Here is a 21378-nt window from a genome sequence, read left to right as displayed (position 1 = left end):
GAAAAGTGTACCTACGTTGATGTATTATCAAGTTATTTTCCGTGTCCCCTGATAAACTTTATGTTGTCCTTCATTATTATTGTTTACCTATTATTTTTTAGATATTATTTGATTATGTTGTAAGGATCTTATAATAATTAAATATTACTTTTATTTATTTTAAATATTTCGTATTTTTTCATTATTTTTTAAACATAAGTAGAAAATGAGACACAACTTGCTCACTTCCCAATTAGATCTTGAAGACTGGGTGCTGGATCCTTATGGTAGTTAATCATAAAAAAGAAACATAAATAGACAAGAGGCAGAGAACGAGAGAACAATGATATTTTTAATTACATAAGAATGCATATTTTCTATTAAGCTGCTGAATGTCTGTATGTTTGTGATGTTCGATAAAAGCAGAAAAAAACCACGATTAATCGATTATCAAAATAGTTGGCAATTAATTTAATAGTTGACAACTAATTGATTAATCGTTTCAGCTCTACTCACAACTCTTACATAATGAGCTATGTTTCAAGGTTCAGTGTTATGTGACATAATGTAACAACAAAATGAAAAGCATGCTCAATTCAGCAAGTGGAGTTACAGGACCATCTCCTTATTTTCCTCCTCGTGTGTTAGGAATTAATTTTTATGTAAACTTTGTCCCTGGAAAATATTTTAATGGCCTCCTCGATTTCAGAAAGCCTGCAATCAAGATGAGCCCGACGTGAGCGAAAACTCAGGTTGTCGGCTTTGAGCGGGAGCGACAGCAGCTCTGTCACCAGGGAGCGATGGGCTAAGGAGAAAGAAAAAAACCCCAGCAACAACAGTATTAGAAAGCCAAATATTCACTGTAAATATAAAATATTTAAGTAAATGTTGCCATTATGAATACAATAGCAGAGATAAAGAGCAACAGAGGCGTACTCTCTTTGAGGGACTGCAGTGTTTCCTGTCTTTCACTCTCAGGCATCAAGGTGTGACCAGCTGGAGTGGCAGGATCAGGTGCATTCCTCCTCCTCTCCTCTTCCTCTTTACGCCACTGCTCCTTCCTTTCCTTAAGACTGTGAGTGTTTAAGTGTCAATGAGAGAACAGAAAAGAACACTGAAAGTATGTCAAAATAAACCTGTGGTGAAAAATTGTGTGTTTCTACCAAACAGACTACTTTTAAGTTGATTATAATTAAGGTAAGATATGGTGTAAGAATACTCACTACTGCGGCACCTGTCCTTTGACTGCACTGGGCACCGGCTTATCTTTGAGGTTTGTAAGGGACTGGGACCGATGCAGCTGAGTCTTTCCTGCAGCCCGTGCATTATATTTTATGAAGTCTATCATCTGGCCTTTAATCTGTAACTGTATCCACATATAGCAACACAAAGAATTGAAACAAACAGCAAATCTTGCAGATGCATATTCATGTTATTTGTTTAATAAAACATTTTTGGGCAACAGACAAGAGTTGCAAACCCTACTCTTAACAACTTCTTTGACAGACAAATGGTATAATCAATATACTATACTATAAATCAATAAGTACACATTTATTGGCTATTCTTACTTGCAAGTTCTGGTCCTCTGTAGAGGCACCAGAGTCGGGGCGTTGCATAGTCACAGGAGAAGCTTTTGAGTGTGGTCTTTGTGAGGGCGGAGATCCGCTGTTTGAGTGACCCCTCAGAAAGTTTTGACACTGTGGTTTAACAGATGGGCTGGAAACCTGCATGAAAGACTGGATTAAAACTGGTCTGGAGGAAATGTACATAACTCAAGGACTTCCATTTTCCGCAGACATGCTTGTTACCTGTAGCTGGGCCATGACCCTGGATGGGACGTTCTGGTATTTGGAGGCGGTCCAAAGAGCTTTGACTGGAGCAGGACGGGACTGTGCTCGTTCAGCCTCCTGCTCTTTGCAGCGTTTCTGGATTTCTCGGAGCCGTCGCACATTCTCTTTACCAAAGTCATGTACTCGCTGTTCTGAGGGCCAAGGGTCAAAAAGGTTGTCTAAATTACTTATTAATTTTCAATATTTTCACTGTGGTCATCCAAACATTTATTCACACTTGCTATTAATCAGAAATAGAAAAACTAGGAGTAATAATACACACTGACACCTGCATTCAACACCAAACTGGACAGCTCTTTTTTTGAATAGCACAAATTTACAGACCTGAAAACATCAAATGCACTTACTCTGTCTGGGAACTTGTGTGATAGAGACCCCGTCTAGTTTGAGTAATTCCCCCACAACTCCTCTCTGTGCTCGTTCCAGAATATGGGTGGCGTTAGGGCTGACACGTGGAGGATGTGCTGGGGTACGAGCACTGTAGCAGCCAGGGTACAACACAGGATCTGGAGCGAGCGGCCCTGAGAGCAGGGTCAAAGTCCCATCCTGGTTTCCCTCTAAACGACCACGAGCTGGAAGAAGAAAGAAAATGAGTTCACTTCAGCCTAACATTTATTTCAAACACATTCACAAAGCATGTTAAAAGCAATTCCATAGATGTGATGTATCTAGGACTAATTTATAAAAGTGGTGAAGGATTTACACTTTAACGTATCCTTAAAATAATTTCCCATAGCAATGCTATTGTTTGAAAAGGTTAGTTTACAATAAAAATCCATACGATTAAACACGATATAAACTCTGACTGGCTTAATAATTTCACCACAAATAAGCAGAACTTTGATACTAATATGATGATATGATATGGTTCTAACATGTCCTATTAAATACAGCAGTAAAACACAAACCAAACAAAACATTTTATGGGAGACAAAAGCAACTTGGACACACAGCTCATAATCATGAGCAACATCTTCCAACAATGCCATAGCAGCCAAGGTTGAGTACTGTTTTCAGATTTAGCACATAATAGTATATCTAATCACTTTTTTGCTTTAAATACATTTGTTTTTACTCTTAATTACTCTGCCTTTGGCTGATAATGTACCAATAAAGTTGTTCAGAAGGTGTTTCCTTTATGAATCACCTGCGTAATGCACTCTGAAATGGATACTAATTGTATTCATGCAAGTTTAAAGAAAAAAAAGTGCCCAAAAAGTAGAATTTACATGTTATTTCCATTAAACTGAACAACTGTCTGATTAAGCTGAACTGCATAAAGACAGGCTGATATTTACTGTCAAATGTTACTGAAATGACACAGAGTAAATTGTGTTTAAAGGGGGATTTTAATTTAATAGAACATCTGACTGTATCTAACCTGAAGCAGGTCGTTTGTAGTACTGAGGAAACAGAGAAGGATCTGGGGGGATCGGCCCGGATATTGATGAAGGCCCCTCGCACATCGGAAGCTGTAAATCAACAGTAATAATATCAGCAAACACACACAATCAAAGGTAGAACTTGACACAGTGATAAACTGAACATTGGCTTTAAAGTTGAAGCCCCCGTCCACTCAAAAATATGATTTTCTTCTTGTTCCTACAGTTGGATGTTTAAGCTTCACTGTGCAGAGTTTGACACTTAGAGGCTGTTTTTACATTCATCTGCTGAAAGAGGAAAGTTTCTCTGTGCTCATTGAAAAATATTAAGAGGTGGGCCTTCAATCATGATTTGTGACATCACAACTAGTTTAGAAGCCAATCCTGGTCCAGTATGCAATTTACACAGGTGTGATGTGGAAACTTGAAGCCTCCACTGCACAAACACTGAGAACTGATTTCACAGTGAAGTAAAGGACATCATGTATCCAGCAGTTAAACTTATGATATTAAATATATTTGCATTTTTATAGATTCTGGAATTCTTAAAGAAGGAGAAAGAGCAGATGCATAATTGAACTTTTTTGTGGAAAAACCACATCAGACACAGATTATTATTCAAAGAAGAGTATTTTACAACATGTCTGGAGGGGATCTTTAAGCAAGATAATAATTAGCTTTAAGCTAACTCTGGTACAGTACATCAAATGGTAACATTTTGCTTAACACTGTACATGGTCCCAATAAATAAATATGTATAATATATAATTACTGATTTGCCTGCAGGGGGTGCAATAGCTTATTGCATTTTTCTAACAAAATACAAGTCATTGAGTAAACCAAACCCCACAGACTGTTTCTGACTATGTACCAGTGCAGTTGCTTTGAGTTTAGGTTCAGTAGTCTGTATGCGTGGCTGCCGAGTAACAAGGGCGTTATAACTCAAATAAAATCATTGAATGAATGAATGAATGAGTCATTCTTATGAATATGTACGTTACATTGCTTGCTAACGTTATCCATCTACATTTTTGATCATTTTTAGCTATTGTAATATAGCGTGTTGTAAAGTTGGCTAATCAACACAGGCTCATTCGACGTTGCGTGAATCCTCTGTAAACAACACAATTAATTACAGTAGCTTAGCAAACAACTACAACCAGTTTAACTTCACGGAACAAACAAAGAAACAAAGAAACATAAATCGTTTAACTACCTTTAATATGGTCTTGTTTATCAGTTGAGGATTTTGTCCACGCAGACTGATGACGCTCGGATCAACGCTTGTTTCAATACTCGTCTCCATGGTAACGGAGCCGCCGCACAAAGACCTAGATCAGATAGAAGAAAACTTCCCCAAATACAGACTGCGACGTCTCGCAAAATTTGACAGAAATTCATACAAATCATTTAACTGATAAGCAGTTAAAGTTTTATTAGATGTAAGAAAAACACACACAGCGACAGACTACAAGCGACAGCCCACAAATGGTGTGTTACGGTTAGATACTTTACAGTTATGTTCGGCTGTGGCGCAGTAGATAGTAGATAGCAGAGCTTGGATTACAGTAGCAGTAATAATAATAGTAATGCGATAACAATGATAATATTATAGCTGACACCATCATTTAACGCTAATAGCTTCTCAGTCCCGAGCCTGTTCACCTGTGTTGTTGTCTTTTGGAAAACTACGAGTTCTAGCAGGTAAATTTCTGTTGTATTCCTACGGATATCCCCTGAGTTTTGCCTCGCAGGCTGATTTCAACCCTTTAAACCCCTGCGTCATTCACTAGGACTGTCAGACCCACATTTTAACTCTTTTCTGACACTATTAAATTCAAACATAGCCAATAGATCATTAGACTGTGCTGGATCGGTACATCTCCCACAATATGAGATTAACGTTTGCCTGACAGTTCAGTTAAAGGGCTCAACAAAGGACTGGTCATCAGCTAGCGGTCATTGCCCCCGAGTGGTGCAAGAGTCTTATTACACCAAAACAAGTGCAGTACTTTCATAACAACAGTATGCTCCCCACTACCACGGCTATTATGTATAAAAATGGATCATATAATTAATTTTAAAAAAAGAAAGTATTTTTGAGTTGTTGCAGTGCAATTTAAAATAACCAGACTTGAATTGTCTTTAGTAGCCTTAGACACATTTAAACCAGCTTTAATTTTTAGTGACGATTTTTTTGGGGGAAAAAAACAAAACGTAGTTGACAGCATACACCTGGGGTAGCTTATAGTTTATACAATAATACAACTATAAACCCTATTTTCCATGAATATCATAGAAACATTGGGGTGATACTGTCAGACATTTTGGCCTATCCTCAACTGACAACACTTCCTGAGCATGAGTGGATCTTCTTCACATGAGTGCTCACATAGCGGTAAACATGTGGTAAACATGTGTAAAACATTTACGAGTCGTAAGTTTCTTCCTCAATGTCAATTGCACAACGGCCCCGCCCTCGGCCGGAGGTCTGACTCGCGCCTGCTCAGTGTGTCCGTCTGCTTTCTCCTTCACGGTGTCCCGCTGCAGCGACCAGCGCACAGAAACTCTGTACGCTCCGCCCCATAAATACAGGTAGGAAATAACGCACTTTTACAAAATCCTACTTTCAAAAAAGTTATGGTTTAATGTCGATTTAACTGCATGTTTCTCTTAGCTGTTGACAGGAGCGTTTTGACTGTCAGTGAGGCATGAGTCACACATAAAGGGGGTGGCAGTGCAGCAAGCGGGTGTGCCAGGGTTTTGATGCCAGTTTAGGCCTGTGCATCCCATCAGTTCACTGAAATTCACAACTTACGTAAATTGCCTCTAAATTGATCTGTCTACTGGGTAAAACGTGTTTGCGAGTACTGATAGCTGTGGCGCATGAGGAGGGTGTTATTCTCTGTAAAAGTGGAATATTTTATCTTTGCAGGGCAGCATCCAGAATGTAATAGATGAAAAATACAGAGTATGTGTGTTTTAAAATGTCAGGGTTTGCAGTGTTTGTAAGCAGGTGCACAACAGACATCTCGCTGACGCACGAACAATGGAAACCAGAGGTGGACGCATCTGGCAAATAAAAAACACTCATTTGTGCTTATGGGACATGGAGACGTGAAATCTTGTTAAACGTTTCATCTGTAAAAGCACAATGTCCATGAGCAGCCACATAACATGAGGCCTGTTATCTTTTGGCACTGCTACCTTTACGCACTCTCCTTCCTATGTAATTACACAATCTGTAGCGCAGAGTAGCTGTTATAAACAGAGCAGTAGTGACCTACACTGTGAATATTTATTATATAAACAAAACATCAAGGTCAGCTTGGAATAATAAGTGAAACCTTTGTTATTTTAACTTTTTAAATGTTTATTAATGGGAGATTGTGGTCTGTGGATGATCGCTATCCAAAGTTCTGAAATCAGGACTGTGTGTGGATTTATTAACCTCATTTGGAGGTGAAAAATTAAATTAATAATAATACAGTACAATAACAGGTGTGTACCGACAACAGCAGTCTAACTGTTGTCATTATACACCTTCAAGTCTACTGAAAGTGACTGTGGAGTAAATACGTCACCAACATTGCACTTTACATTCAAACTAGAAATTGTCTTAGTGTAACTTGACTGCACTTGACCTTATCTCACACTCACACATTCCTCCCGTTATATGCCACACACACACTTGTCTTGGTTTCACGTTATCAGAGGGTTTGACCACAGTTTGGTAACTGCCTGTTTACACAGTTTTATAGTTTTCTTTTTTTTGGTTCACAATCTGTTAATTAGTGTCTAAGACAAACAATTCACACATTTTCATAATCTATTAGACAGTTTTCAAGTAAAAACGCCCACAGTAACACACAGGTTTCCCTTTTAAAAAATACAAGAAGTTGGTTGCTTTTCACCAGTTATATATATAAAATGTAACAGTTTTTAAGTAAGCAGTACATTTGCTCATTATGATTATGATTATAACTGAAAAATTGGCAATTTAAACTGATTTTCCTGTGTATATAAAACATATTTTTAACAGCTGTACCTGAATATTAGTGCCAGGTCTCTAATGTATGGGTTGAAATCGTCACAAAATACTATATGTTCTTCAGGACTCCCTTCACAAAACTACTTATTTGTTCGCAAGTGATAATGTTTTAAAAGTAAATTACTACAAACACATAAAACTGTACCAACACATACATTTTTTGGAAAAATACATAGATTTGTATTTGTTAAGATACTATTTGTATGTGTTTGATTGTCAACAGCTGCACCCACCATCTTGTTTGTGTGGGGGTTTTCCTTTCACATGTTTCTGTTGTTTATTGGTCTCATTTTGACCTTTGAGCTCGGCCAAGGCCGTCATCTGGTTGCAGCTGAACAGAATTATTTGGACAAGAGGCAGTTGGAGTGTGACTGTATATACATACAACATGGAGGTACAATGAGGACAGATACAGCCTACATTCATTTTTATGGGGGCTTTAATAGGCTGAACCTGAAGGAGGACCCATTTTGAAATCCTAGTCACATGTGTTGTAGTGTCAGGTTCACTGGGGCTAAATTTAGAGCCGAATGTTGCGACTGAGGGATGAAGGCCAGGAGGGAAAGGGTCAAAAATGGCCTGTGCGGTGACGGAGGTGAGGAGTGTTGAGAAGGTGAAGTGACAAAGACAGTCCAGGAATTGTGCGCAGTCAGCAAAATGCAAGTCAGCTGGCATGCAGAGTTTGAGAAATGCAAAACACAGAGACAGACAGGACCCTTTGACACATTTTATAACGTATGGACAGGTGTTTGTACGTGAGGAATATGGCTGTCATAAGCACCACACCACATCTGAATGTGCAAAGGGCAAATATGGAGACAGATTACATATAGAGCTCTGCTCCTCTGGCTTATAGGTGACGTGAGAGAGATGAATGACTCCTCATAGGCTTTTTAAAAGTGCTCTTGAAGTTATGTCTGGGCAGACCCTTATCCAATATAAGGTGCTATGTTATCTGTGCTCTCGTATTATGTGTACATTGTACCAGATCATCGTTTTGTAGCAATCTTCCATCTAATCAGCGCTCTTTGTCTGATAAAAATGCCATCTCTCAGTGCCACACAGGTTCTGTACACAGACCTTATCTTGTTCGCATGTTGTGCACAAAGTACATGCGTTCATCATCTATTGGCTTATGCACATACTGTACAATGTGATGCAATAGTTGGCCAGTTTTCTGAATAGAAAAGACGCCAGCTACGACTGCATGCTAAAGGAACACGCTTATATTCACAGCAGCTACAGAACAAGCCCACATATTGTGCTGTTGTTGGTAAAAACAGTGCAGGACTACTTTGCCAAAGTTTTCTATTGTCCCTCCTTGCATTTCCCTTCATCTGAAGAGACATGGCAGAGAATAAAGTGGAGAGTGTGGTGCATCAGGACAAGACAGGAAAAGACAAGCAGGCAGAGAACAAAGACCAATGTGTGACATGTCAGCACCACGTACCCAAGGGACATGGTGAGTGGGGGATGTGTGTGTATGTGTAGAGACAGATGACGCATCATCAGGGTCCCTGGATTGACATTAATCTTGTTCAAAAAGATTCCAAGATCATCTTTACCCTTTTGTCTATTCCATCGTGTTTGATTCCAGTGACATCATTTTGATTGTCTGCACTGACTCAAACACAAATGCATTAGCAGATAGAGGCGGCTAAAACCCTCTCCATCCTTTGCAGAAAAAAATGTGACGTGTGAGATTAACATTTAGGGGAGCAGTAGAACAGAAACAGTCAGTAGTAAGACATTAAACCAGTTTTACATTGTAAGCGAATGCAGGATATTCTAAATGCTCCTGCAAAGTCACCTTGTCAAAAATATCTTTACACACACACTGGATTATGCACACACACACACACACACACACACACACTGACTCAGGGGACCCTGATGACTGTCTGAAGCCCGGTGCAGTGCAGTGGATTGCAGGACTGGTAGTTGCTGACTAACCAAACCTGCTGCTGCTTATGTTAGCTCTACTGCCATTGCTTGCATATTATTTCTTTACACACCATAGAAATGATAAATATTTCCTCACATGCATAGAATTACAGGGATGTTGTTAATATTTTAAAAACACAGTAGAAAGTCATGCAGAAGATTCCTCTGTTAGTCTTTTAAAATATTTGCTCCTGCACATTTCTAGTCCCTCTCACGTAGAGAATCACTCCCATTAGTTTAACAGCCTCCTTTGCTTGCTAATGGACTGCTGCCAGGCAATCAATAGGGTTCACATGGAAGACGGAGGGGGAGGAGTGAAGCTGTATATCACCAGCACCTAGACAGGCCTCCTCCAGATGGCGAGGGTCTCCCAGCTATGTTTACTGACTCTTTTTGCAAGTAAATATTTAGTGGAAAGTGCTACCCGTGCTGCTTAATGTGTGAGCGAATGAATACAGCACTTACGTGTTGCTACCACAAAGGTGCAGAGCTTCATGTGCACAAGAGCAGTTCGGCTTGTATTTGTTTGCAGCTTTAGTTGTAGCATTTTGATTTAAAGGGGCACTCCTCCGATTTTAAAGATCCCTTCTAGACATGTTGTGAGATACATAAAAAATACTCTGCTTAGAAAAATAATGTGTTTAATATGTTTGTTTGTTTTTTTACTCCATTAGAAACCTTAAAATTCCATCTATTCCTTCTCCCTCATTTAAAAATCCAGACTTGATGAATATGCAAATTTTGTATATTTGAAAAGTTTAACTGCTGGACAAAAGGTTTTTCCTCTTTCATTGTTAAGTCCGTTGCCAGTGTTTGTACACTGGAGGTTTCAAGTTTCCACATCACACTTGTGTAAGTTGCATAATCAACCATGATTGGCTCCAAACGAGTTGTGGTGACACAAATCCTGCTCAAAGGCCCAACCTCTTCAGTAGATAAAGGTGAAAACAGGCTTATAGTTTTGAAGTCTGCACAGTGAAGCCCAAACATCCAAGTGAAGTAACAATAATCAAAATACATTTTTGAGTGGAGAAGGGACTTTAAATGTGAAGATCAGCTCGCTCCTCATAGGAGGGTGTAATCCAGAAAAAAAAACGTATAGTACTTATAATATTTTCTGTTGCTCTGGAGGGAGCCTAAGAAAAGTATGGGCTTTTTAACATGAAATCTGTTATATAAACTGGAGGAATATGAAAGATTTGGGCCTTTACTTGGGTCTAAATGTAGGGTTTTTGGAACATGACCCATACTAGGACCAAAAAACTTGATTTTGCCCCTTGTCTGTTGTGAATCCCCCAACTTTGTGGAGGTGCATTGCTAAATTGCTGGAGTATCCCTTTAACTATGCATGTGTATGTAAGCGTGTGTATGTATGAAGGCTTCACTATTGTGAATCAACTGTGGAAACTTCACGTGCCTGTCTGTTTCCCCTCAGGCACAATGGCCGTCCCTCCTGCATACTCAGACCTGGGAAAATCTGCCAAAGACATCTTCAATAAGGGCTATGGTAAGTCTACAAATTCTATTAATGTTCATATAAACACTTGTTGTTTCATCGTAACTGTTTGGTCAGAAGCTGTGTTGATACAGTACTGATATTAGAGGACATGTTTTCTTTGTGTCATTTTAAATGTTTATTTTTGTTGCAGCTGTTTCAGAGTCACGCTGTGCAGCACAAAGATATGTTATTATTTCACCTTTTTTTTTTTTTTAAACTTCCTCAATTTCCTTTCTCCCCAGGCTACGGAGTTCTGAAGCTGGATGTAAAGACCAAGTCCCAGAGCGGTGTTGTAAGTACTGCTGTCATCTCATGTCAGCCTGATGTGTTTGATTCATGTCCTCTCGTAGCACTCTGCAGTGTAGACCAAATGGCTGACTCACGGCCTTGCAGCAAGCCATATTAGAGCGTGTTTGCAGCCTGACATGTAGTAGACATCAGTCTAACAGCCCGAGTCAGCAGAGTAACACTGTCTGTCCAGCAAGTTTCATCCTCTCCTCCTTTAGGCGGCAAGTTGTATCATGATGGGAATAAAGTGCTGCATTTCACTGAGTGTTTAGTTAGCTCCAGACATGCTGTGTCTTGGTAGCTATAAACATGTTGCCATGGTGAAACCAAAATGAGCACATTCCACAAAACCAAATTCCCAGGTTTCCACTTTCTTTGGCGCTGCCTTTCGTTTTTTCCCAGTGAACGGATAAATTGCCGCATGTACTGTAAACTCTGTGGTTCTCACCAACTTTCTCTCTTTTCTCTTTTTTCTGCTTCTTCTTTGGACGTTCCTGTCAGATGGTAAGCGAGAGAGAGAGTGTGTGTGTGTGTGCGTATGTAAAGATTAAACACAGGTGCACTGCAGGGTAAGCCAGTGATACCAGTTGCGTTTGTGTGCAGATGATGTGTGCAGGCTTTCCGCCAAGAGTTTCCTTCGCAGCAGTAGCTTGTCTAAAGTGGCACGGCTAGCCACAGCTGCTGCCGCCATAACAGCACTAAGACACACTCACAACCCACCTCTCCCTCACAAGTCCTTCCTATATTTTCACTTTCCAACTCATCTCTTCATCTTCTCATTCTCAGATGAGCGAGTAAAAAAGATAACAAGCCATACAAACCTGTTAAGGATTGTGTGGCAGAGGAGGAGCAGGGAATGAATGCTTTCACACCATCTTTGCCTCTAGTGTCTATAGCTGAGCTCTGATGTGGCCCACGTGCCTTTCTGCTTCCCTGCCCATCTCATTTTCCACCTCCATCTCCATCTCCCCCATCATTACGCCATCCCTTTTTTATCCTGCAGGAGTTCTCCACCTCCGGCTCCAACAACACAGACACAGGGAAGTCAGGAGGCCACCTGGAGACCAAGTATAAAGTGAAGGACCTGGGTCTCAATTTCAACCAGAAATGGAACACAGACAACACTCTCACCACAGAAGTCACCATGGAAGACCAGGTAACATAATTATCATTCATTATAAAAATAACATTGAGTACTTATGACATATGACATAACATAACATGTGATTTTACTTTACTCGCCTGAAACAGCTTTAAAGATATACATTAGCTTAGCTTATGTTTTGTGTCTCCATTTCTTCTTGTCTGTAGCTGGCTAAAGGTTTGAAGCTTGGCTTGGTCACGTCATTTGTGCCCAACACCGGGTAAGAGCAATCCTGTTTATAATAAGTAGCTTTCAATGGGAATAAACAATCAATACAGATGCACAGTACATTATCAGTATATCAATAATGCAGTGTACTTTTGCTATCTACTTTCTTATTCCTTTCCTTGTGATCTTCTGTAGCAAGAAGAGTGCCAAACTGAAGACCGCCTACAAGCGTGACTTTGTCAACGTGGGCTGCGACCTGGACTTCGACATGGCCGGTCCCACCGTCCACGCGGCTGCTGTGCTGGGTTACGAGGGCTGGCTGGCTGGCTACCAGCTGGCTTTTGACACTGCCAAATCTAAGCTCACCCAGAACAACTTCGCCCTGGGCTACAAGGCTGGTGACTTCCAGCTTCACACCAACGTGTGAGTTACTACATCTCAGTGAAGAAAGTCAAGCAAAGGCAATTTTGTTTATGTAGCCAATAATTACAGAAATGCCTCAAAGGGATGTGATGATGATGGCAGCAATGGGACAGGAAGCATTTCTCCAGAAGAAAACATTAAGTTCAGCCTGAACTCTGCTTTTTGTGTTTCTCTCAGTTCTTACAGTGTGTTTTGCTGCTGTATTTCAGTAACGACGGCACAGAGTTTGGTGGCTCCATTTACCAAAAGGTGAACAGCAACATGGAGACAGCGGTCCACTTGGCCTGGACAGCCGGAAGCAACAACACACGATTTGGAATTGGAGCCAAATACCAGCTGGATAAGGACGCCTCTCTGTCTGTAAGAACTGGACTAGTGTTACAGGACCATTTCTCCGATTTTCAACCTTATCTCTTGCTATCTCAATTAGGGATATAGTGTGAAAACTCTTTATTCGAGCCAGAGTGCATTTGGAGGTTGGGTGTCAGAGGCTGCACACACTGAGGAATTTAATGCTTCAGTTGACTACATTTACCATCACAGCTGATTGGACATCCACACAAAACGTGGCAAAATTTCCCTTTAAGAATTCCAGACATTCCAAAATGGGACAGGGAACAGGGAAAAGAGAAATAAAACAAAACACATTTCAGTCAGCTTTACTTACTGTTAAGCTATCAGGTAACTCCCCTGTAGCTTCTGACCTCAGACTGATATATCTGTATATATGTATGGTACAAATTATGTAACTGCATCCCAGTTCATGTCTGTCAAGTGTCTTAAAGGATAGGTCCTAAAACAATAGTCAGGTGCCCAAACAAACATTGACATGTTTTTCTTGCCATAATCATTCCTCCTGTTCATTCTGACCATTAGAAAATCCCTCCGTAATGCACTTACAATGTAAGTGATGGGGGACAAAATCCACAAGCCTCAATCTGTGCAAAAATGTATTTAAAAGTTTATTTGAAGATAAAATGAGGCTTCAGCCGTCCAAATTAGTCAAATCAAGTCAATATCTTCCAAAGTTACAGTCTTTTTAGTGCCAAATTCCCTCTTTTTGTTTTGATTTTATGATTTAATGCTGTGTCCATGTTTAGCTCAAATGTTCATGGTGTTTTGTTTCTCCTCACAGGCCAAAGTTAACAACGCCTGCCTCGTTGGAGTTGGATACACACAAACCCTCAGGCCAGGTTAGTTTATCACTTGTTTCTTTGTTGCTGTTTTCTATAACAGTGCATAGACATGGCATAGCTGATACATAATCTCCCCCCGCAGGAGTGAAGCTCACTCTCTCAGCTCTGGTTGACGGGAAGAACGTCAACGGCGGCGGACACAAGGTCGGCATGGGTTTCGAGCTGGAGGCATAAAGATTTTGGCGTGAGGACAGACAGGAAGAGAGGAAAGCAACATAGGAGAAGAATAAAGAGCCCAAATGTGACAACACCTCAAAGGTCCACTCAGCGACACTTAAACACATCTTCCCTCTGAGTCCTACACACACACGCACACAGATACGTGCACGCAGACACAGTCCGCACACACAGTCCGCACACACATTCTTTGGCCTTAACCTTGCAACCCCAAGACCTCCAGTACTGTTATTTTAAAAGGAATCAAGCATAATTTTGTGTTAGTTACTTTTACATTTCCCATTATTTACAGATTCCACAACCAACTTTGGAGTAATTACTATCAGAATACAGCAAAACAACAGAGCTGTCAGTAGCAAAGTCATGCCAAGTCATCCATTTTTTCCAAATAATGTGCTACTTATCACCAGTGCACTCTCACTATAGCATTTGTGTCTCAAATATGTCTGTATTCTTTCTGAAAATGAGATTTAAAGCACCAGATTTATTTTTGACTGCGTGGTCAGCTCAGTTTGTTCAGATATATTTGGGTTTTAGACAGAATAATTAGATTATTAGAGGATGCGTGTTCCGGTAGATCGTGGTTTTGTTGCATGCTTTCAAGGCTAGAGGGAAGTTTTTGACTTTTCGTTGTCACATTGACAAGTACAGCGACTGTAAACGGATGCAGTAAAAGCTGAAGAGACTTCAGTACAACAGACAAAGAGTAGCTGATCCTTCTCAGACTTTGATTCCACCGTTTAACCTCAGTAACACAGTTATGAGCTGTGAACCTTCAGTTGCCTAAATGTCTATTTTTCAGGTTCCTGTTTGGTTAAAAAAAAAGGGGCCGATGGCAATTTGGATTTCTGTGTCACCTCTTTGTCTCGTTTTGTGTCCTGTACCTGTTCAACCTTTACCACTACATCTCACTTTACCTGTGCTGTGCTTTGTATAGGAAAGTTAGCCAACAGTTAGGACCTCAAACTGATTTTATTGAATTAATGGAATAAAGAAATGTCAAACACTATCATCAGCATTCATCTGTACGAGTCATGTATTTTTTCTGGTGTTTTTTTTTTTTTTCTTTTTTGGTTGACATCATTCCCAGAAAAACAGAAAGTAGTCAAATTAGTACAATAAAACACTGTGTTCAAGATACAAAATTCAACTTTGTTTAAAAATCATGAAATGTCTATTTTCTGACACTATTGCAGTCTTAACAGCTATCAAACATTCAATACACATATAGACAACAGAATATCACAGGCACAACATGTAACATCTCCCATCACTTTGTGTATATAATCTATATGCAGTAAAGGTTTGTTCCAATAGTTGGGATTAAGACGAGTACATTATCTCCAAGAGGTGCAGCTTAGGAGCCAAATCATGAAGTCGTGAAGCGGTAGTAATGATATCCAGCACACACTGATTCACATATAACGGACAGAGCAAATTATTAAAACGGAGTTAATCACCTTTGTAGCAGTTTCCACACTTTAGCTACAATATCTGACCCAGTTTTGTGTCTTAATGTTTCATTGTCTCGGTTAAATGAAATGTTTCAAAATCAGGTTTTAGATTGTACATCACCTATATAAATCATCAGATACTGGTGAGATTTTCTGTTTGTTTTGTCTTTCCTCTGATTTAATGTCATAACGTCCAAACAAAGCGGTATTTACTGCAGGGCTACTGGAACGCATCATATTGTACAGGTGTTACTGTTATTGTGTCCACCTAAATAAAAAAATAATCACATTCATACAGTCATTCGGCATATAGCGGTAGCCTCCCATTAATGATTGTCTTACTAAATTAAAATTTGTGATAACAAATGATGGTCCAACGAGACATATATAGAAAACATTTACATTTAGGTGCACAATTCAAGTCCAAGACATCTTCAGAATATAACTGAAACCCAATTTTTTTACTTGTGCTGGATGTACATGCATCTTAAAAATAAAATATGATCCTGATAGAAGTCCCATATGACACAAAGCGACATAACATTTTGGTAGCACAGAAATTATGTTTGAGATTTTAAAAACAGGTTTCTTTTGATCTGGGCATGATGAAGTACAATTTTTACCTAAAAGCATTACCTGTTTTGTTGAAACTACAGTTTGGTAAATAAATAATCTTGCTTTATTTCATTTCTCTGATATTTATCACAATCAGAGACTTTGCTTCAGTGCTCTACAGACTGGATATAATTTTTCTGTTTTACAAAGTCAGACAGGACTCGTGAGTATGTTTACCTTCACTGCCTAATCTCACAAAGCAAATATCTGCCAGCAGCTATCACTAGCTCATAAACGGTGACATCCACAGAACAGCTGCCAACACAACCTCAATGTAGTTCGACATCCCATCCACACAGAGGCAGTAGAGTACAGCGAGTAAGCAAACACTGGATCCCAATTTACGAGAGGTCACTGGAAAAACTCTGGCTTCCACGCAGCCACGTCCACTCCCTCAGCATCTAGGACAAAAACAACGGGTGGTGTTTTTAGCCTTAAGTAATAATAGTCATCACACATAGCTCAGAAAAAGGCAGCTGCATGGCAGTGTGAGAGCAGGAGAAGAGAGGACTTTGCAGTTTGATGTGAGGGAGTGTGATTATGTACATTACCTCCATACTGCTGTCTGATTCCTGGATGGTGTCATGCAGCAAACTCTGGAGACGACTCTCGAATGTCCTGCTCTCCTCCACAAGAGACTCATCACTGCAGACGCACCCAAAGCGATTCATGTGCATGTTAGTCACGTTTCTGATAAATTAATCTATGTATGTACAGAAAATGTTTTTGTGACCTCTGAAAGGTTGGCGGCGGAGCGTGTTAAGGCAAGCCTAAAGTCATCATCATCATCAGTATACAAAGAAAACTCCCCCAGCTTGTTAAATAACAAAATAATGATGTTGGGAAGTTATGTGTTTTCGTGACAGTTTGGGCGTGAATGGATGAGCCTTGGACCCTCAGTGAGAACAACACTGTGTGTGTGTGTGTGTGTGCACTCACAACTGCTGTAAACTGTGTCTGGGCGTCAGTAGAGGCGGTACTGAAGAAGGGGTTCGTAATCCATCAGGACTCCCACTTACCGGGCTGCGAACTTTACTCTACAGAAGAAAAGAGGATGCACTTTAATCTTAATTAACACAGTATACGTCATCTGTTTGCTCCGGATGATATGAAGAAACAAATTATTAACAACTAAGCTTTTGGTATTTGGATTTTTAACATCTAAACTATTTTCAATTAGAGAAGATATTTCAAATGAATTACGTTGGAACAGAAACAGATGTGCTTGAGAATTACATTAAATATATTCAATCAAAGAGAAATTGTCTTCATGTGCAGACATGCTGCTGTTCTGTGATTATAGTTTATGGAAACCAAATTCATAATATCTAATTATATTCAGTGTCTGTGTGCAGTTCGTGTTTCCTCACACAGGCGACTTTGAGCAGGTTCCACAGCTCTCTCTGTCGTTTTTCCTGCAGACTCATCAGGACTTGTTCGCTCTCTGCCATTCTCTGCACCACACCTTCAACCTTTGGCAGCAGCTCCATCACGCGCTGACGGCATAACGCTGTTTTACTGCAAAATACCCACCCACGCACACACACACACACACACACAGACACACACACGCTTGTCACTACTGTCTGTACGAGTTTCTAATAAATCATCTTTTATGGACGACTAGTAGGTTAAAAGTAAGTTAAAATAATAAATTGTTGCAATACGGAAATAAAAAATAAATGAAAAAACATGTTGTGAACACACATTTAAACCTCTAAAAGGTTATTTGATCCTCTACCTTCTAATCTAGAGGAACATTTATAACTGCAGACCTGATGACTTTGTGTAAAAAAATGAAAAGCTTTCACTAATAAAGGTTTGTGACTTTTTACACTTTATAATAAGCCATCAAATCTAAAGTTATAAATGTTGGCATGCCATTCATTAAGGGTTGTAAATGTTTTGCTGTATACGTAGCCATCACATTTATAGTAAATGTAATTAAGTAATTTCAGCCCCCACACAGCAGTGATCCACCAGCACAGGTGTTTTCACTTTAGTTTTTTCCAAATATACCTCTTCTCTGTCAGAGACTTCTCAACAGACATTATGACTAATCTTGGCAGAAAAAGCACCGTGACAGCTAATCACGTTCACAGATGTCACAGTAACATTTCATGCTTTTCTTTGAATACAAATCTACCGTTTGAGGTCGATGCAAATGCGGTTTCGTTCTTGTTCATGCTTGCATAATGACAATAAAGTCAACTTGACTTGACTTGTCAAATGAGTGGGAACGATCGGAAAGAATCCATGTTAAGGACTTCCAAACGTCCGCGTCATCTGACAACTGACAACAACAAGGTTGCGTGATAACTGTGTTGGTAGTACAGGGAGTTCAAAATACTGTGCATTGACAGGAAAAGAAAAGTATTTCCTGTTTGCTTCAGTTTTTATGCAGATAGACACATTCCACAGAGCTGCTCAGGATTCACAAGGATATATTTTAAGAGTTATTCTTCCTCGTATGATTTCTGCAATGTAACGTGTGCCCTGTTCTACTGTACATGATCTTGTACTGGAGTTAAACTGTATAGTGTGTATAGTGTGTTGTGTGCGAGTACCTGAGGTGTGTGTAGAAGTCTCTGAGCTTCCTCTCGTAGAACTGCACAGCCTGAACCACCAAACGCACCACCTCCTGACTGTCCCCTGAGCACCGCTGGTCTGAGCAGGGGAAGGACATAAAAGTAGGTTTATTTTCACACAGACACACCATGACGAGTGTTAAGTAACAAGTGAAAAGATGCATGAAAAATCCAAACCTCTGGGTTTCTCTCTCAGTTTGCGGAACAGCTCCATGGCCTTTCCTTCACTGAGGATCATAGAGGGGAGGAGAGCAGTTCAAGAAGCAGTATTTTGTGTTAAACCTTTTCTTCAATGAAATTTGCTGTCTTATTTGATGTGATCTTGAGTACTTCCTAAAAATATTTTATAAATTGTTTGTTCTTAAGATTCAATCATCTATGTTTAGTCATTATTTTGTTTATTTTGTTGATGTCAGGAAATGAATGCCTGTCTCCATCTTGTCAAATGGTTGATGGACCTCTATGTTTTATTTTATAATATATTAATCAATCAATAGACCTGTTTACTGTTTGTTTACTGTTGTTTTTATTGTTTTTACTATTAAGTTTGCTTCAGACTTACAGTGTGTCCAGCGCCTCCCCGCTCCTCCATGGCTGTCTCTGCACATCCACTATGTCTGGCTGTAGCTGCATCATCTCCTCCTCCAGTTCACTCACCTTGGCCTGGACACACACATATGGGTTTCAGTCTTTTTTAGGCACATCTGAATAAACCTTACACACACACACACACACACACACACACACACACACACACACGTGAGTCTACCTGACCACAGCTCACAGCAGTCTGCTCCATCTCTCTCCACACGCCCAGGAGTTTCTCAGAGGCTAGAGGATGTAAAAAGACTGTCATTAGTCAAACTGAGTTGTTCTACACATTCAAATCTGGATACATTTTTTGTGCATTTTCCACCTGAGATAAAACATCCAAATTAAGCTATAAATGTATGACAGATTCTTTATTTCAAATCTGCAATCTCATTTCAGATTTCATGACATAAAGTCATGACAGCTACAAAAACTGAGTGAATGCAGGTGTAGTGTCAACTTCCTTTAGTCGTTTACTATCTACCGATATGATTTTGTAACACAGTACCGATCCCGGTGGCTGTCTGCTCCTGGTATTTATCCATATCTATGTGAAGGCTGGTGGTGAAGAAGTCCAGCTTGGCCATGAGTCTCTGGTACATAGACACCATCTCAATTTTCTGTTTGGACAGTGAAGAGTTGTGTCTCAGTAGGCTCATGCTGAAAGAAAGAGGACAAGAAATGTGTTGATAAATGTGTGTTTCAGACAGTATATATCTGTATGTGCGTGTGTGTGTGTGTGTGTGTGTGTGTGTGTGTGTGTGTGTGTGTGTGTGTGTGTGTGTGTGTGTGTGTGTGTGCGTGTGTGTGTGTCCTACATGGCAGCTTTCTGTCCCTGCTGCAGTCTTTGCCAGTCTTCCTTCAGGGAGCGGATTGTGTGCCATGCCTGGCCGCAAGTCCTCCTCAGGGGGCTGTAAGCCAGGAGGTGCTTAGGGTCCGTTTCTGTTAGAAAGAAAAAGACAAAACACATAATAAGAAAAGAAAAAAGGATGTTTAATATTATTTTTTCCTTCTATTCAACTGAGGATGAAAGTTTGTAGTCTTAAAACCTGGAAGCATTTCAGCTTTTCAGTACAAGCATAAAAAAACTGTGGTTCACATAAAGCAAAAACATTTCACATTTTGTTCTAAAACATTTGTAGCAGCACAATGTTTGTTTTCTCATTATATCACCAATGTGTGCGTGTGGTTTAAACACACACACATCGGTGATGCATACTTAATAGTTGTAAGGCAATAGTGTTTTAACCGATAAGGCAGTTTCCAATGAAATTAACTGAGAAAAAGAAAGATAAACAGCACTGAAGATGAGTAGTTGTTAACTCACGGACAAAGCGGATGTTTTCAGGGAGGATTCGAGGTGCAAACTGGGGCTCATAACTGCAAGAGGAGCGATCAAACAGGAAGACCAGAGGCAAGTCTGTCCGTCGCCCGTCTATCTCCTGTCAACACAAACATAATATTATAACTCAGTGCATTATCACACTATGTTGTTGGATATTCTGTACCAGTTTTGTGTGTGAGGTGTTGATGTTAGATATTACTGTGTAATCTATGGCGCACTGCGTGGCCAGTCCATGAGGCTCCAAGGCTAATCCTGCCTCCAGCAGCAGCTCCTGGTTGGCCGCAGGGATGTTGGTGTCTTTTTCGATCCTCAGCTGCAGGTCAGCAACAGTCTCGTCATCCGAGACTGAGTATGTCAGGATCTTAGCGGACATCATGTTCAGGACATGAACCAGCTGAGGGGAAGTAAGAAGAAATTTGGTTGAGCACACTGAAGAAAGAACATAAAAGCAGCCATCCTCCCAAAATAAAGCCAATCAAAAAAGATGCATCATTCCTTCAAATTTAATCGAATTCAAAACACTCGTGTAAAAAACTTTGAAAGTTAAAATGTTGTCTTTGCATATAGTGTCCTCATTGTTTGGCAAAAACAGACAGACTATGTGTCCACATGGAGGACAAACTGAATGATCCTTTTGGCTTTTTGGCTCTGCCTGCACATCTCTTGTGATTGTATGTATATT

The 21378-nt window shown here is 40.0% G+C and overlaps 3 protein-coding genes across 7 annotated transcripts in view; 1 reads left to right on the top strand and 2 right to left on the bottom strand.

The window, feature by feature from the left end:
• Positions 1-310: 310 nt before the first annotated feature.
• On the bottom strand, positions 311-5073 carry enkd1 (enkurin domain containing 1). 3 transcript variants are annotated; one of them, XM_042420917.1, is made up of 9 exons: positions 4730-5073; positions 4431-4545; positions 3214-3304; positions 2180-2404; positions 1791-1963; positions 1551-1706; positions 1203-1345; positions 916-1052; positions 311-784 (listed from the first exon to the last, which is right to left on the bottom strand). In XM_042420917.1, the coding sequence occupies exons 2-9, from the start codon at positions 4518-4520 to the stop codon at positions 624-626; spliced, it is 1176 nt and encodes a 391-aa protein (XP_042276851.1). In that variant the 5' UTR covers positions 4521-4545; positions 4730-5073; the 3' UTR covers positions 311-623. The 3 variants fall into 3 exon arrangements, with proteins under 3 accessions (XP_042276851.1, XP_042276852.1, XP_042276850.1); XM_042420918.1 differs by having other exon boundaries at positions 4880-5073; XM_042420916.1 differs by having other exon boundaries at positions 4431-5073.
• Positions 5074-5690: 617 nt separating this feature from the next.
• On the top strand, positions 5691-15112 carry vdac3 (voltage-dependent anion channel 3). Of its 3 annotated transcripts, XM_042420919.1 has the most exons (11): positions 5694-5809; positions 8609-8727; positions 10645-10716; positions 10950-10999; positions 11497-11499; positions 11999-12151; positions 12307-12359; positions 12503-12730; positions 12940-13090; positions 13866-13923; positions 14009-15112. In XM_042420919.1, exons 2-11 carry the CDS (start codon positions 8613-8615, stop codon positions 14098-14100), a joined length of 975 nt encoding a protein of 324 aa, XP_042276853.1. In that variant the 5' UTR covers positions 5694-5809; positions 8609-8612; the 3' UTR covers positions 14101-15112. The 3 variants fall into 3 exon arrangements, with proteins under 3 accessions (XP_042276855.1, XP_042276853.1, XP_042276854.1); XM_042420921.1 differs by lacking the exon at positions 8609-8727 and having other exon boundaries at positions 5691-5809; XM_042420920.1 differs by lacking the exon at positions 11497-11499 and having other exon boundaries at positions 5697-5809.
• Positions 15057-21378, bottom strand: part of ikbkb (inhibitor of nuclear factor kappa B kinase subunit beta) — a 21252-nt gene continuing 14930 nt past the window's right edge. Inside the window, exons 11-22 of the mRNA XM_042420915.1 lie at positions 20896-21090; positions 20679-20793; positions 20170-20293; positions 19860-20011; positions 19530-19591; positions 19323-19423; positions 18938-18987; positions 18740-18839; positions 17543-17690; positions 17112-17209; positions 16724-16817; positions 15057-16573 (exon numbers count right to left, since the gene is read on the bottom strand). Coding sequence (XP_042276849.1) covers positions 16514-16573; positions 16724-16817; positions 17112-17209; positions 17543-17690; positions 18740-18839; positions 18938-18987; positions 19323-19423; positions 19530-19591; positions 19860-20011; positions 20170-20293; positions 20679-20793; positions 20896-21090 — 1299 coding nt within the window. The 3' untranslated portion in view covers positions 15057-16513. The remainder of the gene's footprint in view (positions 16574-16723; positions 16818-17111; positions 17210-17542; positions 17691-18739; positions 18840-18937; positions 18988-19322; positions 19424-19529; positions 19592-19859; positions 20012-20169; positions 20294-20678; positions 20794-20895; positions 21091-21378) is intronic.

Source organism: Thunnus maccoyii, chromosome 9 (assembly GCF_910596095.1).
Source record: "Thunnus maccoyii chromosome 9, fThuMac1.1, whole genome shotgun sequence".
NCBI classification, from domain to species: domain Eukaryota; kingdom Metazoa; phylum Chordata; class Actinopteri; order Scombriformes; family Scombridae; genus Thunnus; species Thunnus maccoyii.
The sequence above is the reverse complement of the archived record's forward strand: the minus strand, read 5'-3'. Positions and strand labels throughout refer to the sequence as shown.

Excerpts from the sequence above, each read along its gene's own strand:
- enkd1 (XM_042420916.1), bottom strand. The coding sequence starts at position 4,520 with ATGGAGACGAGTATTGAAACAAGCGTTGATCCGAGCGTCATCAGTCTG. Across the intron at positions 3,305-4,430 it reads TAAACAAGACCATATTAAAG|CTTCCGATGTGCGAGGGGCC; the intron begins GTAGTTAAACGA and ends GTTGATTTACAG. Across the intron at positions 1,346-1,550 it reads CAGAGGACCAGAACTTGCAA|TTACAGATTAAAGGCCAGAT; the intron begins GTAAGAATAGCC and ends ATGTGGATACAG.
- vdac3 (XM_042420919.1), top strand. The coding sequence starts at position 8,613 with ATGGCAGAGAATAAAGTGGAGAGTGTGGTGCATCAGGACAAGACAGGA. Across the intron at positions 12,152-12,306 it reads AAGTCACCATGGAAGACCAG|CTGGCTAAAGGTTTGAAGCT; the intron begins GTAACATAATTA and ends TCTTGTCTGTAG. Across the intron at positions 13,091-13,865 it reads ATAAGGACGCCTCTCTGTCT|GCCAAAGTTAACAACGCCTG; the intron begins GTAAGAACTGGA and ends TTCTCCTCACAG.